The following is a 16,607-nucleotide window of genomic DNA, read 5'->3' on the forward strand; positions in this document are numbered from 1 at the left end:
TATGCTACATATTTAGAGGATTTTCTTATGTATACAAACAAACACACACATGCATACATACATATACATATATATGTTTGCATGCTATGCTGTTAAGATCAGCTGAATCAACAGGAGTGCATTATGTCCAGGTGAAATCCACAGAATAAGTCAAATGAAATGAATGTGATCTTGTCCAAATGAATCTGAATTCTACTTGTCAGTACAAAAGACCTAGTGTAAGTTCACTCTCAGAAAAAAGGTACAAAAGATGTCACTTGAGTGGTACCTTATCAAAAGCTGTACTATTTAGGTGCAAAACGTGTACTATATAGGTGTTAAAATGCACCTTTTAGAGGTAAATAAGGTACAATACTTTATCTTTTGAAAGTGTACCGCTCCAGTGATAGCTTTCGTGCCTTTTTTCCTGAGAGTGTTCAGATAAATGTGTCCAGAAAATAATTTTACTGAGTTAAACCACTCTGTTCTGCATTTCTGCCTGGCACAGAAATTACTGGTCTCCTGTAAGAAATCATTTGCTCAAATACAGCTCTTACTATGAGCAGTAGGTGGACCGTTTTTCAATCCTTTAAATGACCAGGAGTCTCAACAGTGGCTCTATAACGAGTCAATATTTTCAGTCCCCCGCTGAGGCGCAACTTTGGTTTAAAACCCTCTGATAGATGCTTGAGGGTAAAGCGACAGCACTGCCTGTACTTCTTCATTTCAAACGCGTCCTTGCTTACAGAGCACAAACTCCCAACTATGCGTTTCCCGACAGATGAAGCGGTTCCGAACAGAACGTGTGCTTTAGACAAGGTGTTGATGGATTGTGGCGTGCTAGGTGCTAAAACTCCTAAATGAAGTGCAGCGTGACAACTAATTCCTGACGACGTGAGTCACACCTTCCCCGATCATTGTAACGCTCGTGCTCGTCTTAAGAGCCGGCGTGTTGTCTGCCGAGTGCCGGCTGATGGTTTGGGATTAATTATTTGCAATCATTTCCCAGCCTCTGCTGGCAGGTTTAGAAAGGTGTCAAGATGTGATATTCAGAGACGGTGACCGCTAAATTCACACGCTGCCACAAAATATTTGAACTGTGTGATGTTCATTTATGTGTGATGTTCACTGTGCAACCAATATCACATTTTACTGTGTGATTTATCAGTTTAATTGACGTGTATCGTTTGATGTCACCATTAAGTACAAACAATTTGCTGGACTTTTCAATGCGCTCAACTCTTGTGCACTGCGTGATCAATAAATTTCATTGCACAGTGGTTGATTTTTCATATCTCGAGAGACTTAATGGAGGTTTTGATGTTTCAACTAGCCTAACTGAAGCTCTGATCTTTGGATGAGAAATGTTTGAGTATATATTTAAGAGAGAGTTCACCCGGAAGTGAAAATTGTATCATCAGAAAATGAACATATAAGAAGATTTTTTAAAGAATGCGAGTACTGAAACACTTGCCGGTAGTCATTGACCTCCATAGTATTTTTTCCATACTATAGAAGTCAATGGCTACCGGCAGCTGTTTGGTTACCAACACTCTTCAAAGAATTTTCTTTTGTGTTCAACAGAAGAAAGAAGCATACACATTTAGTACAACTTGAGGAAGAGTAAATGACAGAATTTTTATTTTTGGGTGAACAACTATCCCTTTAAGAAATCTCTGACTTTTCTTGTGTCAAATCTGAGCACAGTTTGAGAAGTCACTTCCAAACCACTAGAGGAGACACGTGTGAGATTACTGCTCACTGTTTTATCTCAATTCTTCCTAGGAGAAACAACTGAGAAATTAAAAAGATCCCATTTGTGATTTTTCTCTCCTACGGGTAAACAAATAAAAGCGTGGAGCTGAGGCGCATGGCAGCTCTGAGCACGTCCAGCGGGCCACTTTCCTCTTTCCTGTCCAAGTCAGGGCAGATAACGGCTCATCTTCCATCTCTGCCATGGACACCCGCCAGAAACAGCCCTATCCTGGATCTCTCCCAAACACACACACAAAAAAAGCAGCAGAGAGAAGTGCTGTTGTTTTTGTGCGGGGGGTTTGAGGGGGTGGGGTTGGTGCCAGTTTTAATGCGGGGGCCAGACTAGACTCCAGCGATGGGCCGTATTGATTGTGTTGATTTGATTCATTGATCGATCTCTCCTCTCGAATGTGGCGTCTGAGAAGCGGCACTAATCTGAAACAGCTAAGGACAAATCTTCTGCCTTGCACACAAACTGAGGAGATAAGAAAACGTATGAAAAGAAACTGCACTTATCTAAATCATAGACTAGCCCTTCTGCTGTCCCTCGCTGTGACCATTGTATGTGTGTGTGTGTGTGTGTGTGTGTGCGTGCATGCGGGCGTTGAATGCATGGATGGACCTTCTGTTTCTACACTGATGTTTATATTTGTGTTTCTCTGTGTGTCTGTGTTGTGTAGATATGTACAATGGCCATTCAGGATTGTGTATTTTTGCATATTAAAGCTGCATCCATAATGACCCTGTAGATGTTTTTTTTTCTTTTACACATCTGCAAGAATAGGTCATTGTAAAACATACATGCTGGGTTGCATATGTGCGTGCAACTAGGGTACTGTTATATATGTCTTCTATAATATGCATTACAGCATTATAGTTCTGTAGATTTGTATTGCATTTCTTTAAGTTGCAAGGTTGCTTATCTGAATGCATAGGTAATGCTCCTGTAGATGTTTTTTTTATATATGTAAAGTACATACAGGGTAGATAGCATTTTTATATATCATGCATGTGGAGTTGCATATCTGCATGCACAGATAATAGTCCTGCAGATAGCATTTCTATACAGTACATGTCCATGCAAGTTTGCATATCTGCATGCATAGGTAATGATCATTGTAGATGGTCCTGTATAGAAAGTGCATGCATATCTGTTTCCTGTAGATAGCATTTATTTAGATGATGCCCATGCAGGGTTGCATATGCGCATGCATAGGCAGTAGTCATGTAAATATTTTATCATATAACATGCATAACTGCATGCACAGGTAATGATCCTATAGATATTTTTTGTGTATCAATGTCTTCATGCATGGACCTTGTCTGTTTGAATCTTTTGTGTTTCTGTGTTCGTGTGTTGAATGCATGATGCATTGTTGTATTATTCTTTTTCTCCACTGATGTTTATATTTGTGTTTCTCTGTGTGTTAATATTCTTTAGATATAATTTGGTTTTATAACGTGAATGCAGGGTTGCATATCTACATGCATAGGTAATGGTCCCTGTCTGCGTGAACCTTTTGTGTTTTTTTTATTTATTTTTTTATGAGCGTGTGTGTGTGTGTGTGTGTGTGTGCAGCAGGGGTTTAGAGGCAGCGCAATCACCAGGCAGAACAGAGTGGATCTATAAATTGATGGAATTCAAAGCCTGCAGCATCGATTACCATTATAACAAACAGCCGAGCCCAGAACGTCTGATTATTTTTAGACAAAGATTCTGTGCTCTCAGCAGCAATTCTGCTGATGCTGTCACACTCGCAGACATCTGCCTATGATTGCAATTAGATGGGATACAAAAAAAAATAATAATACCTCCATCTGCATTCCCCCCCCCTTTTTTTCCCATAACCACCCATTTTTTTGCAGTTCATTTCTGCTGGTCCAAACACTCTGGCTCACTGGTTGAGAACTCTCTTGCTTTTCCCACATGTCAACTTCCTCTCTTCCCTGCTGTCATCAGCGAGAGGTGCCATAGATTCTGTGCTAATCGATGGTAAAGATTTTTTCGAGCTCTATAGTGAATCTGAAGGTTATATCTTTGTGTTCTAACAGTCTGTGTATTTACAATACGCATTTTCATTTATGGCTCTTCATTGCTTGTGTGGTTATTACAGACGACAAGCTCTCAGATGTGATTTAGTTAACCCCTAGTTATCTTTTGTTGTGCTTTTATATATCTCGGTCGCTCGCAGACGTGTTTGATTCAGTGTCAAGTTCAAACGTCAACGACGTCGCGCATCCTCTACGGAGTCAGTCGACTGCACGTGAACGCAAACGCCTCAGCCAATCAATTTTCCTCGCTGGCTTGTCTGACAGATGCTGGCCTCAGCAGGACTGGTTTAGCTTAGCTCCGCCCCCGAGTGCTTCATCCCGGCCCCCCCGTGACATCGGCAGAGCTTCCCAGAGGGAAACTCATCAATTACAGACGGATGTTTGACTGGCACAGGCGTAATGACAGGGGCTCAATATTGACCCAGCTGCCCATCGCATCCTGAATATACAGGCCTGATTGCCTTTTTCCAAACCCTTAAAACGTCGAACGTTTGGCTGAAGATGTCTTCTTTTTACACACAAGTGTGGCTTTTTTTCAATACTGTTCAATAGTGACATTTCTTTGTGGCTTTCCTGGAACTAGGATCTGATTTAAAGCGATAGTTCACCCAAAAGGGACATTTCTGTCATCATTTACTCAGCCTCGTGTCCTTACAAACCTGTGCGAATTTTTTTTTTTCTTTTATGGAACACAAAAGGTCACATTTTCAAGTATGTTTGAGCCAAAGATTTTTAGAGAATATTAACATATAGAATATTAAATTTGGTCTGCGCTTTACACATTGTATTTTACTGCTTTATTGACTTCAGAAGGCCTGTAACATACCACACAAATTGTGTGCACTACTTTTATAAAATTATTTTTTTTCATACTTTTATATAGTGTATATTTATAGTACTTTATTGTAATTTTTGAATTTTTTTTGGGTGCATATTTTTATAATATTAATATTCTTCTTTTGAGCTTTACAATCATCATCCTCTTACGATGTATGGAAAACAGTGTTTTGAATGTTGTTTTTCACAGAAAAAGTCATACAGGTTTGGAACAACATGGTTAATATAGTAAATTGACAGTTTATGGGGTAACAAAAAAAAAAAGAAATAGAAGATGGGAGTTTGCCATCTCCATTTTATTTTGTTTTATTTTATTTTATTTTTGTGGTCACCATTTTGTGACCTTATTATTTAAAAAATACAACAATATAATTAGTAGTACTACTAATACTAGTACTACTACTAATAATAATAGATAAAAACAACAATAATAATTTAATAGTAATATTTTATTATTTGTATTGATGATGATGATAATTTATTTTACATGTTTTCAAAATATGAAGCATATTAATATTTAATTGTAATAATTATTATTAATATTATAAAATAATGTTATTTTATAATATTAAGAAAGTAAGCTAAGAAAATCCCTGAGGGGCTTGTACAAAGTATTTTTTGTCTCAAATCGCTATAAGAAAAAGGTTAAATATAGGAAGAAATGAGTAAAATACAGATAGAAATATATATACCTTGATAAAGTGGGAAAAGGAGCAGATTTTAAAGCTGTAAGGACTGAGTTATTTATGGTGAAAGTTTTCTGAGCGTAACCCAAAGCTAGTTTAGATGGCTCGTGTCAGATGCAGTTGATGCATTTTATGTGTACTGTAATTTTCCTGCTCGGAACGACATTGACTAACGTGGATCATCACCTGCTGAGCACGCTTGCATTAACAGGCATCTCAGAGCCTCAGTGCATCATGGGTAGCAGAGAAATGAGGAAGAAAAAGAGCTTTTGGCAAACGGCGCGTTAGCATCAGGTGGGTCTGATGGCTGTCTGAGCACAAATGAACAAACATTTTAAAAAAACAACAGAAGTGAAGCGTGCTGCAGTTTGTTCTTGAAAGGTGAGAGCGAGCAGGTTTATTTCCAGCTCCTGCTGATATCTCGTCTCTGTAGACGATGCAGGGAGCAAAGATGCTGTTTGTGATGTGTCAGATGTCAAAACTATTAATAAAAAAGCTTTTCCTTTATATACTCCTACTGTTAGTGCTGCTAAAACTTAAGCACAAGTTTCTGTAAATGCTTCTTAGCGGTGAAGTTTGTGCTCAGGCAATTAGCTGTGTTTCTTCAGTATTGCTGTTCTTCTCACTTAAGAGTTTGGGGTTTGTTCAAATCCTTAATCAGAAGCATTAAACTTCACTGTTTGTGCGACAGATGTTGCTCAAATCATGCCACTTTGTGGGGTATTAATACTTTTTTTCTAAGTGATCTGACTTGTGATTTTTTGCCTGGCAAGGGAAGAGAAGACCGAAAGGAGGAGAGAAAGAAAGAAAGTGAAAGAAAAAAGATTGAATGAATGAATGAATGAAAGAAAGAGTGAATGAAAGTGAGCAAAATAACAAATAAAGAACAAATTAAAGAGTGAAAGAATAAGAGCGAATGAAAGTGCAAAAGAAAGAACAAAAAAAAAGTAAGTGAATGAATGAAAGAGCCAAAGAATGACAAAAAGAAGAATCCTATCCTAAAAATGAATACTAGTAGTATTACAGAAGATTTCTATTTCAAATAAATGCTGTTTCCACAAAAGATATTAAGTAACAAAAACATTGTTAGAGCCATTATTAATAATCAAGCACCAATAATAATTGATATCTGAAGGATCATGCGACACTTAAGACTGGAGTAATAATGCTGAAAATTCATCTTTGATCACAGGAATAAATTATATTTTACAATATATTCGATAAGAAATCAGCATTTTTAAATTGTAATAATATTTCACACTATTACTGATTTTACTCTATTTTTAAGCAAATAAATGCAGCCGTGATGAGCAAAAAGCAAACATTTTTTAACCCAAACTTTTACATGATGGTGTATATTCTTCCTAAAAGTGTAAAATCTAATGTTTTTATTCATGTTGAGTGTTTGTAGACTCACTGAACAAACATTATACATAATTCCTGCAAGTCTCGGGTAACTAAAGTAAGAAATCATTAAGAATTGAAACAAAGAACAATAGCCAGGTGTCTAATTCCAAACACACAGTCCTACATATTTATTTAGAATTAAGGTCATGTTGTTTAGCACACCTGCTTCTGTAGATATATACCACCCTTCTGTGCTCACTACAAAGTCAACTGAAGAAGGAAACCTGTGCTGACTTGTTATTGGGTTGATGGCATCAGCGGTTCCGGATCTCTTCATGTCGAGGTTCTGGTCTGTACGTCAGTCAGAGAGATTAACAGCCTGTAGTCTGCTTCAAGCTAATAGAGGTTAAATCCAACCATCACAGTCCATCAAACCCTTCCAGTCCCTAAACAATTATGGCTTAACAGCTCTGTAAATGACTTCCATGAAATAGCTTAAATATGTCTTTTCATTTCACGTTGATCATTGGTGTTTTAGTCTCTTGCCAGGTGAAACGTACAGCAACAGATGCTGTCATGATGCCGTATTGTGTTTTAAAGCTCAGATAGTTGTCCTATTGCGTTGCACTGGTGTCTAAAGTTCTTCTAGAGGTCAAATAAGCCACCTTTATTATTTACTTCTTTATGAACAAGTGTCCTAAACACAGAAAGCGGCCGTCCAGATCCTCATCATCACACTTTCAAAGGAAGAGTTTGAAACGCATCCAAGGGCTGGTGCCGTAAATCTGGGGCTGCGTTACAGCTTTTGTCCTCAGGAATTCTTCCTCTCCCATTAGATAATTTTCTAAATTGCCTTTAAGTAAGAGTACAGATTAATTAAAACATTGTAAATTAAATTTTATGTCATGTACGAATTTGGTACAGTAATTGAAAAGCCCTCTCTTTCATATTTTTAGCTTTAGTTTGAACACAAAGACCTTTGACGTGAGAGAAAGTGAGGATGGAGATGTTTAATAAGTAGGTTGAGCTGTAAAACATGATTGTAATTGGAGCGAGTTTGATCAGTGCTGTTTGAATGAATTCTGTAGGGGGTTGTGTACTAATACGTATAGGAGGACCAATTAAATATATATCATTTATAAATTAATTAAATGTATCTTTGACTATTTTGGCTCACAATTCAGTCTTTTTTCCTTGCAATTTTGACTTTATATCTCACAATCCTTATTTTATATCTTGTAATTAAATGTTGCACTTTATCTCACAATTCTCTTGCAAAGTTAGAGAAAGTTTTATCTTGCAGTTTATATTTTCATACCTTTTTCTTGCAATTGATATTCTAACTTAAGATCAACCTAGGATTGGATGACAATGTTCTAAAATTGCATGAAAAATTCTCTGTACTTCATTTTAAATTTTAAGTTTTTGCTGAACAAAAGTATCTATCTATCTATCTATCTGTCTGTCTGTCTGTCTGTCTGTCTGTCTGTCTGTCTGTCTGTCTGTCTGTCTGTCTGTCTGTCTGTCTGTCTGTCTGTCTGTCTGTCTGTCTGTCTGACAGCTGTCTGTCTAACTATCTCTGTCTGTCTGTCTATCTATCTCTGTCTGTCTGTCTGTCTGTCTATCTATCTATCTATCTGTCTGTCTGTCTGTCTGTCTGTCTGACAGTCTGACAGCTGTCTGTCTGTCTATCTATCTCTGTCTGTCTATCTATCTGTCTGTCTGTCTGTCTGTCTGACAGTCTGACAGCTGTCTGTCTATCTATCTCTGTCTGTCTATCTATCTATCTGTCTGTCTGTCTGTCTGACAGTCTGACAGCTGTCTGTCTGTCTGTCTATCTATCTCTGTCTGTCTGTCTATCTATCTGTCTGTCTGTCTGTCTGTCTGTCTGTCTGACAGTCTGACAGCTGTCTGTCTGTCTGTCTCTCTGTCTGTCTGTCTATCTATCTCTGTCTGTCTGTCTGACAGCTGTCTGTCTAACTATCTCTGTCTGTCTGTCTATCTATCTCTGTCTGTCTGTCTGTCTGTCTATTGATCTATCGTTCTGTCTATCGTTCTATAGTTTTATCTGTATTGTTATATCTATCTATCATTCTATCGTTCTGTTGTTCTATCCATCGTTCAATCTATCGTTCCATCCATCCATCTATCTATCTATAGTTCTATCGTTCTATCTATCTATCTATCTATTGTTCTATCGTTCGTTCAATCTATTGTTCAATCTATCTATCGTTCTGTCTCGTTCTATCTATCTGTTGTTCTATCTATCTATCTATCTATCTATCTATCTATCTATCTATCTGTCTATCTGTCTGTCTGTCTGTCTGTCTGTCTGTCTGTCTGTCTGTCTGTCTGTCTGTCTGTCTGACAGTCTGACAGCTGTCTGTCTGTCTGTCTATCTATCTCTGTCTGTCTGTCTGTCTATCTATCTATCTGTCTGTCTGTCTGTCTGTCTGACAGTCTGACAGCTGTCTGTCTGTCTGTCTATCTATCTCTGTCTGTCTGTCTGACAGCTGTCTGTCTAACTATCTCTGTCTGTCTGTCTGTCTGTCTGTCTGTCGTTCAATCATTCTGTCGTTCTATCCATCATTCAATCTATCTGTCTGTTTGTCTGTCTGTCTGTCTTTCGTTCTATCTATCTGTCTGTCTGTTTTTTGTCCCTGAAAAATGTTTATGTACCAGGTATACAGTTCTACTTCATAGAACAGTTTTAAAAATGGTATTACTATTATGGCACAATGTCTGAAAAACCATGTTAATGTGATGGTACATGTACAAAAAAACAGCAGTACTTTCTGATATTGATTTTGCTCGAGCCGACCTCTCTATAGTCGTCCTCAACCATATTTCAGTCTTTCTGCTCACCAGGTCAGCTGAATAAGATGGATATTGGTGAATATTCAGAGTTCCTGTGCGTGTGCCATTTTCTCCCCCCGCCCTCTCTCTCTCTCTCTCTCTCTCTCTCTCTCTCTCTCTCCCTCTCTCTCTTTCCCATGACTGTTGCAGAGGTATTGATTATTTTGGATTCTGATTATCTAAAAGGCCTTGTGCTACTGTAGGCATTGGATTTATTTTAGTTTAATTATTAATGGGGCTGAGCTTACAGTAAGCAGTCGCCTTCTATCAGATCATGACGGATTACACGGTTAATATTCAGCAGCGTATATTTATTTATGTATGTACTAAGCTGTGTATATGAGTGTTGGCAGGCCTCTCTAAAGCGTCTCTCTCTCTTTCTCCTTGTCTCTGTAGAGGGAGCTAAATTCAGTGGCGGCACAACTAGCAGGCCGACAGGAAGAGAGCGAGGACTCCCATAAGCACCTGGTGGAACTGAGCCGCGAATTCAAGAAAAATGTCCCAGAGGTGAGTGGGAGAGCGAGAAATATTTGAGTGTGTGTGATGTTCATGCTGATAGACATTTTTAAGGTTTTCTTGACCTTACCTGAGATGGCAGCCAAGTTTGGGTTCAAGTGCTTAGCAGTGTTTTGTTTAGTTTTTGTCTGACCCTCATATGGGCTTCTGTTTGTTTGCTCCTCCTCTTCATTGTCTGTCTGGCTGAACTCCTCCCCTTCTCATATTTCAGAATTTCTCGAGCCAATCAACTGATCCGTAAATGCCATGTGACTAATTATTCTAGAACAGCTGGAAAATGACATCATGACAAAACTGTCTGGCTGATTTTGGCACTTTTGTATGTTGTGTAAATACATTTATTTACATATTTAATTCTTTTTATTTACATATTTATTGTTATTTAAACACATTTATTTCAGACTATGTGACATAATTTACAAAAATAAATGCATTCAATCTTTCAAGATTATTTACTATAATATAATAAAATGTTCTTAATGATATTCAATTCAATTCAAGTTCATTTGTATATCGCTTTTTACGATACAAATCGTTGCAAAGCAGCTCTACAGGAATTTAAGTTTCCACAATATATTTATATATTGCAGAACTTTAATATATTTAACTTATGGCAAAATGTGGTAATTCTGTATGTTGTCTGAGCGTTGGCGTCCTCTGAGGTCCTCTGAGGGGTAGGCATTATCTTTTCTCAGCTGTTCGGTCATCTCAGATCATTTAAGGGTGATATAATGTCTTAATGATATAAACTACTGTTTAAACGATTTAAGGTCAGTAAGTTTTTTTTTAAGAATTAATATTTTATTCAGCAAGGATGCATTAAATTGATCAAAAATGGCAATAAAGACATTTATAGTGTTACAAAAGATTTCTATTTCAAATAAATGCTTTTCTTTGAACTTTCTATTCGTCAAATAAACTGAAAAAAAAGTATAGCAGTTTCCACAAAATATGAAGAAGCACAACTGTTTTCAACATTGATAATAATCAGAAATGTTTTTTGAGCAGCAAATCAGCATATGAGAATTAATTAATGAAGGATCTGGAGTAATGATGCTGAAAATTCAGCATTACGTCACAGGAATAAATTACATTTAAATATGTATTCACACAGAAAACAGCTATTTTAAATAGCAGTATTTCACATTATTTGTAAACAAATAAATGCAGCTTTGGTGAACATAAAAGCCTTTCAGGAACATTAAAAAGCATACTTTTTAACCCCATACTTTTGCTCATAAATCCTTTTTTTCTCAGAATGCACAGCTAACGGTTTCTATATTTTTTGAAAAGCCATCTTTAAGCCATTGCTTTTTGAAAGCAACTACGGCATCTATCAGAAGGGCATTTGCCTCTCAGTTTCTCTACTGTTGTCCCTGCCTTTTTCACTTTCTGCCCCATCCCTCTTGACATTTAGTCTCCTCCCCTGTCCTCCCATTTTTTCACTCCTCACTTCTCCTCTTCCAGTATGAGCCATTTCTAGCCAATATTCGCGAGCTTGTATGTAGTTTCTCTAGTTTCATAAATCTCAGAATCTGTCTATCTCTGTCACACTGTCACTCTGTGTGTCTGTTTCACTGAAGACATACAAACCCATCCGTCCCTCCAGTATCAGCACTAATAGTGGAACACAGAGTATCTGCTGTTTATTGACGTTACTTGTCACATCCAGCCCAGAACAGGCAGACATCAGCATTTAATCTTCCAGAACCTTCAGCGAAAAAACCTCTCAGAAAATGAGCCGCTCGTTCCCATGGAGGAAAATCCTCCGGCGGAGCGTCTTTAAGTTCAAGTCCCTCTCCGTTTAAATTCCCGTCACTCTAATCTGGAGCTGCGCCTCTGATTCCTCTTCAGGTAAAGGTGACGACGCGGGGAATGCTTGTCACGCGTCTCTCATTATACGCGCTTTGACATTTTACATTTTTCCTCGTTAGCGGCCTTCCTTTTTTCCGAGGCTGCGTTTGAAGCTTCGACACGATCCGGCGTCAGACCTCTCGACTCAGAAGCCCAACGCCTCGTTTGCTCTCCACTTGACACAAATGTCATCAGTGACAATCAGAATTTACAAGATTAGCAAACGTCTGGAGCGAATGGGCTTCGTGCTAGCCGTATCGTTAAAGATTGTGGCGTAATTGAACATAAACAAAGCGTCAGTAATGGATTGACAGGAGAATCAGATGAGTTATTTGTGTTAATGGAGAAGTTATTATTGTCTTCAGCCGAAGGGTTCTCGGTTCAATACAACATCTACTAACAACAAATGTGGCGTACTGTTGATTACCACAGACAGTTATTTATTTATTTAGTTAAATTTGGATTTACAGTACTAATGCACATTCAATGGAAGTCTGGGTGAAAACAGTGGTTTAAAACTCATACATTTGTTAAAGTACTTGGATTATTGTCATCCCTTTCAGTACTGTTTTAGGTGGATGAACTTCTGGTTATGTATTTATTATCAGTGTGGTTTTTCTCTTGAAATATTGCATACAAGTCTGTAGTGACAAAGTCAGTAAGTGTCTCTGTCATACTAGTCTCATTGTTAACATGTATGTTGTTCCAGGTCCTGGTGAAATGATTTGACCCATAGACAACTGAAGCTGTACACCAAAGTTATTTTAGTATATTGATATACTATTATACAATAGTTTTTGGTAATATTTTGAATTAGATTTTATTTTTATATTTTACTTTATATTTATTGCTATTTTTATATGTATTTGTTGTCTTTGTCATTTTTATTATTTTGGTTTTTTAATGTTTATATAGTTTTTTTTTAGATTACCCAAGCCAGTTTAGTTTTTGTTTCTTAGATTTTTATTTATTATTATTTTTTTTTTCATTTTCTTAACTGTGAAATGTTATTTGACTCAATAACATTTGTGATGAATCTTATAAAAAAAATATCCAGGTCATTCTTCAAAAATGTATATTTAAATATATTTAGCATAAATAAAATATAACCTATTGTATGATAATTATAATATTTTGCATTGTGATTTAATTATAATTATTATTATGCCAATTCCACTTTTTTCCCCCCAAAAAAATTGTCATTTGAAAATAATGCACAACAATGCAAAATAAATCTTACTGACCTCAAAAATAGGCTTTATTGTCTGCAAGCAAAATAAAAAGGTTTAAAAAAAAAACATGTTTCTGATGGGGTTTTGTGGGATTCATCAGTGTTGTCTCTGTTTCTCTGTGTTTAGGAGGTGTTGGAGATGGTTTCCCCCGTCCTCAAGAGTTTCCAAGCTCAGGTCAGTCAACACTCCCCGTTTAATGGAGATACCATCATATCCACCTCAGAAACAATGCTGCTCTCATGTCTGCTCATGCTGGAGAGATTTGGAGAAATAATACATGAGATAACATCCAAATCATTCGATTGCATTTCGGCATCCGTCATTGTTTCTGTATGTTTTATGTAGCCGTTTGCTGCTTTTCCCAGGGATCAAAACTCTCTGGGCATCACGTCATCCGTATCCACGCTCCGTCCCCCGCCCTTCGCTGTATTGACTGGTATCATTTTCCCGTCAGACTTAAGTAGCATCTCTCCTCCATTAAGACGCAGGAGTACTGGAGGCCTCTCTCACTCTCTCTGTCATGCTGTTGTAATGGTGCACTCCCCGTTCCTTCCCTGACATGCTCCTGTCGAGAAAGTCATCTGATCTCCTCTCAAAGCCAGTACTCGAGCCATTAAACAGCAGACCATAAATCATATTTGCGATCCTCGTCTGTGGTCCAGAGAGCTCATGCATACTGAAATGATAGCGCAGGTTTCCCGTCTCATCAGCAGTGAGTCCAGCTGGCCACACGATGTTGTGTTGTGAGCGAATGCATTGACATTTTCACGGAAAAGTGTTTTAGGCCTGATATTAAAGGGATAGTTTACCCAAAAATGAGCCATCATTTACTCACCCTCAAGTTGTTCCAAACCTGTATGAGTTTCTTTCTTCTGACGAACACAGATGATTTCTTTAAAATATCATCTTCTGTGTTGAATGGAAGAAAGAAACTCATACAGGTTTGGAACAACTTGAGGATGAGAAAATGATGACAAAATGTTCATTTTTGGTTGAACTATCCCTTTATCGTCCAATCACAAGTTGTCAGTCGCAACAGATCCCCGCTCATGTCTGATATTAACATGCGTCTCAGATCTGTCTCCAGTGGCCACTAGTGATTGGACATCATTAAGATTTTTGGAGCGTCGAGCTCATTGTGAGTGCGAGGTCCTGCTGAATGTACTTAACGTGGTTGTGGCGGTAACAAACCTCACTACTCGAGGGGGCGATAGAGTTAACCTGCTACATACATGTTTATATGACCTATTCACAGTGGATAAAGTCCTGACATTTGTTGTTTTAGATATCTTGTTTTTACTTGGAAATGTGTCTGATTATGAAAGTAAAATCAGTTGCAAACTGGCTTTTACATTGATTTAAGCTATAAGACTTGTTGCTGTGCTATTCGGTAAATAGACATAGCATTAGGGCATTAATAATTACAATCAGGGTTCCTGTGGTTAATGGAAATGCTGGAAATATCAAGGAATTTTTTAAATCTCAAATAAAAAAATAGTGAATATAAAGTTTATAGTAAAAACAAGTTAGCTTTTTATGTATTTATTATTATTATTATTTGCACTGCTTCAAAATATTTCATAAGCATCATAAGCAATTATGCAACATTTTTTTAAAAAAGATAAAAAAAAATCTTATGTTTTAATCACAACTGGAACTATATAAATGATTCATATAAATGGTTATTTTTTATTTAATAATATTATTTTTTTTGTCTAGCTGTGAACCACTTTTAAATGTGCAATTTTTATGAATAATCTTAAAAAAAAAAAACTTATCCAGTGTTCATGAACGACTGAGAAAATCAAGGGTTTTCTTTCTTTATATGGTGTAGGAACCTTTATAACATGATGATGAATATACTAACAATATAGCATGAGTGCCTTGAGTCCCTTGTTGTTGTTTTTTTGAAATGATTAATATATAATAAAAATACTAAGGGCACATTTTTTAAATCTTTTGGATTTAAAGTAATAATTAACTAACACTGTCTTTTGGTGTAATAATTGACTAACTGTATTGTGTTTTCGCACGACTGGAGCAACTGGAAGATCTCCATTTTATATTTTGGAGATCTGGAGCAGCCCTGACTGAGAGGTGCATGATGGATAAACTTCACAGGGACCACTTACCGCGCTGGAGAAGTTTAACAGTTAGAGTAAACTACGAGAGCTCGCAGGGTTATGTAGGTGGAGTGTGTGTTTGTGTGTTCTGGGTCCCTCTGAAGCGCGTGTGTGTGTGTTTTAGGTCTCCTCGGCCCTCGTTCTCCTCCCTTCTCCAGCATTGCGCTTTCTCGAGGTCCCCGGTGGTTCTTGGACCCTTATGTGCCACTTTTAAAAGAGAAGTCGTCGGCTTTGAAGTGTTTGCGACATGACAGGTTTCTCTTTTCTTTCTCTGTTTCATTTCTGCACGTCCCTCCCTCTCCTCCCCTCCTGCCTCGCCTGCTAATTATCGTTAACCAGGCGGCTGATTAGAAACACGCGTCGACCTAGATTCCCGAAGCGTTCGGTCGCGTGAAAGGGTTAATCCCTGAGCTGGTGGCTGTCATTGGTCGTATCCCTCCTCCTCCTCCTCCTTCATCGTCGTCGTCTTCTCTTCTCTTCTTTCCTGTTCTTTTCTCTTTCGGAGTGGAAGTGAGCTAATGAGGTCCCGTCAGAGCCGGGGAGAGGTGTTAATTTGGCCTGTGAAGTGGAAAGGAGATTAAGGACAGTAAGAAGTCGAGTTTACAGCTTAAAATACATCGCTGTCCTTATTAATCCAAAGGCCCTGGGAGACCAGCAGCACTTTTTGGTTTTATAATGAAGAGTGTCTTATAATGAAGGTAATTTTAATAAAATTTACTGCGAGGAGGCTCGCGTCCGACGGCGTGTGTGTCTTAATAGAGTCAGCCGCACCGCTGGGTCTGATATCGGAGAGGTGTCGACGATCCCTCGCACGCGCTCTGGCCTTTTTCTCCCGCTGAGAAGTGTTACGCCACACAGCGCTCACCTTTAGATGGGAAAATGCTTGCAAACTTTTGCCAAGCATGTGCAAAAGGAGGCCCTAGTCGAACAAAGAGTAAATCACTGCCAGTTGGACTAATAAGGCACAATGCACCTTAAGGATACCGTACGGAAATGAACCCTTTAAAGCCTGACAGAAGAAATAATGGGCAAATAACAGTTTATTGAACCTTTTAGACAAAGAAAAGTTTGCATGTGTTTTTGTTGAGTATAATATTTGAGCTTGTCATATGAGGTTTTATGTATAAGAATATTTAATTTAAATCAAATCACTTTTATTGTCACCTCACCACAGCACACGTGTCTTGGTGAGTGATATTCTTGAGAGCGTGCTCCAGACAGTACAGAAACAATTTAATTTAGTATAATTAATAATAATAATTAATTTATAAACAACTTTATCATATAGTATTATATAGTGAGAATATGAAGGGAAAGATGCTCAAAGTGAGCAAAAATTTGCAATTGGGTGCACATGCTGATATTTATAT

The 16,607-nt window shown here is 37.7% G+C and overlaps 1 protein-coding gene across 1 annotated transcript in view; it reads left to right on the forward strand.

Annotated features, from left to right (window-relative positions):
- Positions 1-16,607, forward strand: part of cux2b (cut-like homeobox 2b) — a gene marked incomplete at its 5' end in the record, with an annotated part of 163,697 nt that overhangs the window by 59,135 nt on the left and 87,955 nt on the right. Inside the window, 2 exons of the mRNA XM_079382941.1 lie at positions 9,909-10,019; positions 13,241-13,288. Coding sequence (XP_079239067.1) covers positions 9,909-10,019; positions 13,241-13,288 — 159 coding nt within the window. The remainder of the gene's footprint in view (positions 1-9,908; positions 10,020-13,240; positions 13,289-16,607) is intronic.

The sequence above is a fragment of the Barbus barbus genome (assembly GCF_936440315.1).
Source record: "Barbus barbus genome assembly, chromosome: 28".
In the NCBI taxonomy this organism is placed as follows: domain Eukaryota; kingdom Metazoa; phylum Chordata; class Actinopteri; order Cypriniformes; family Cyprinidae; genus Barbus; species Barbus barbus.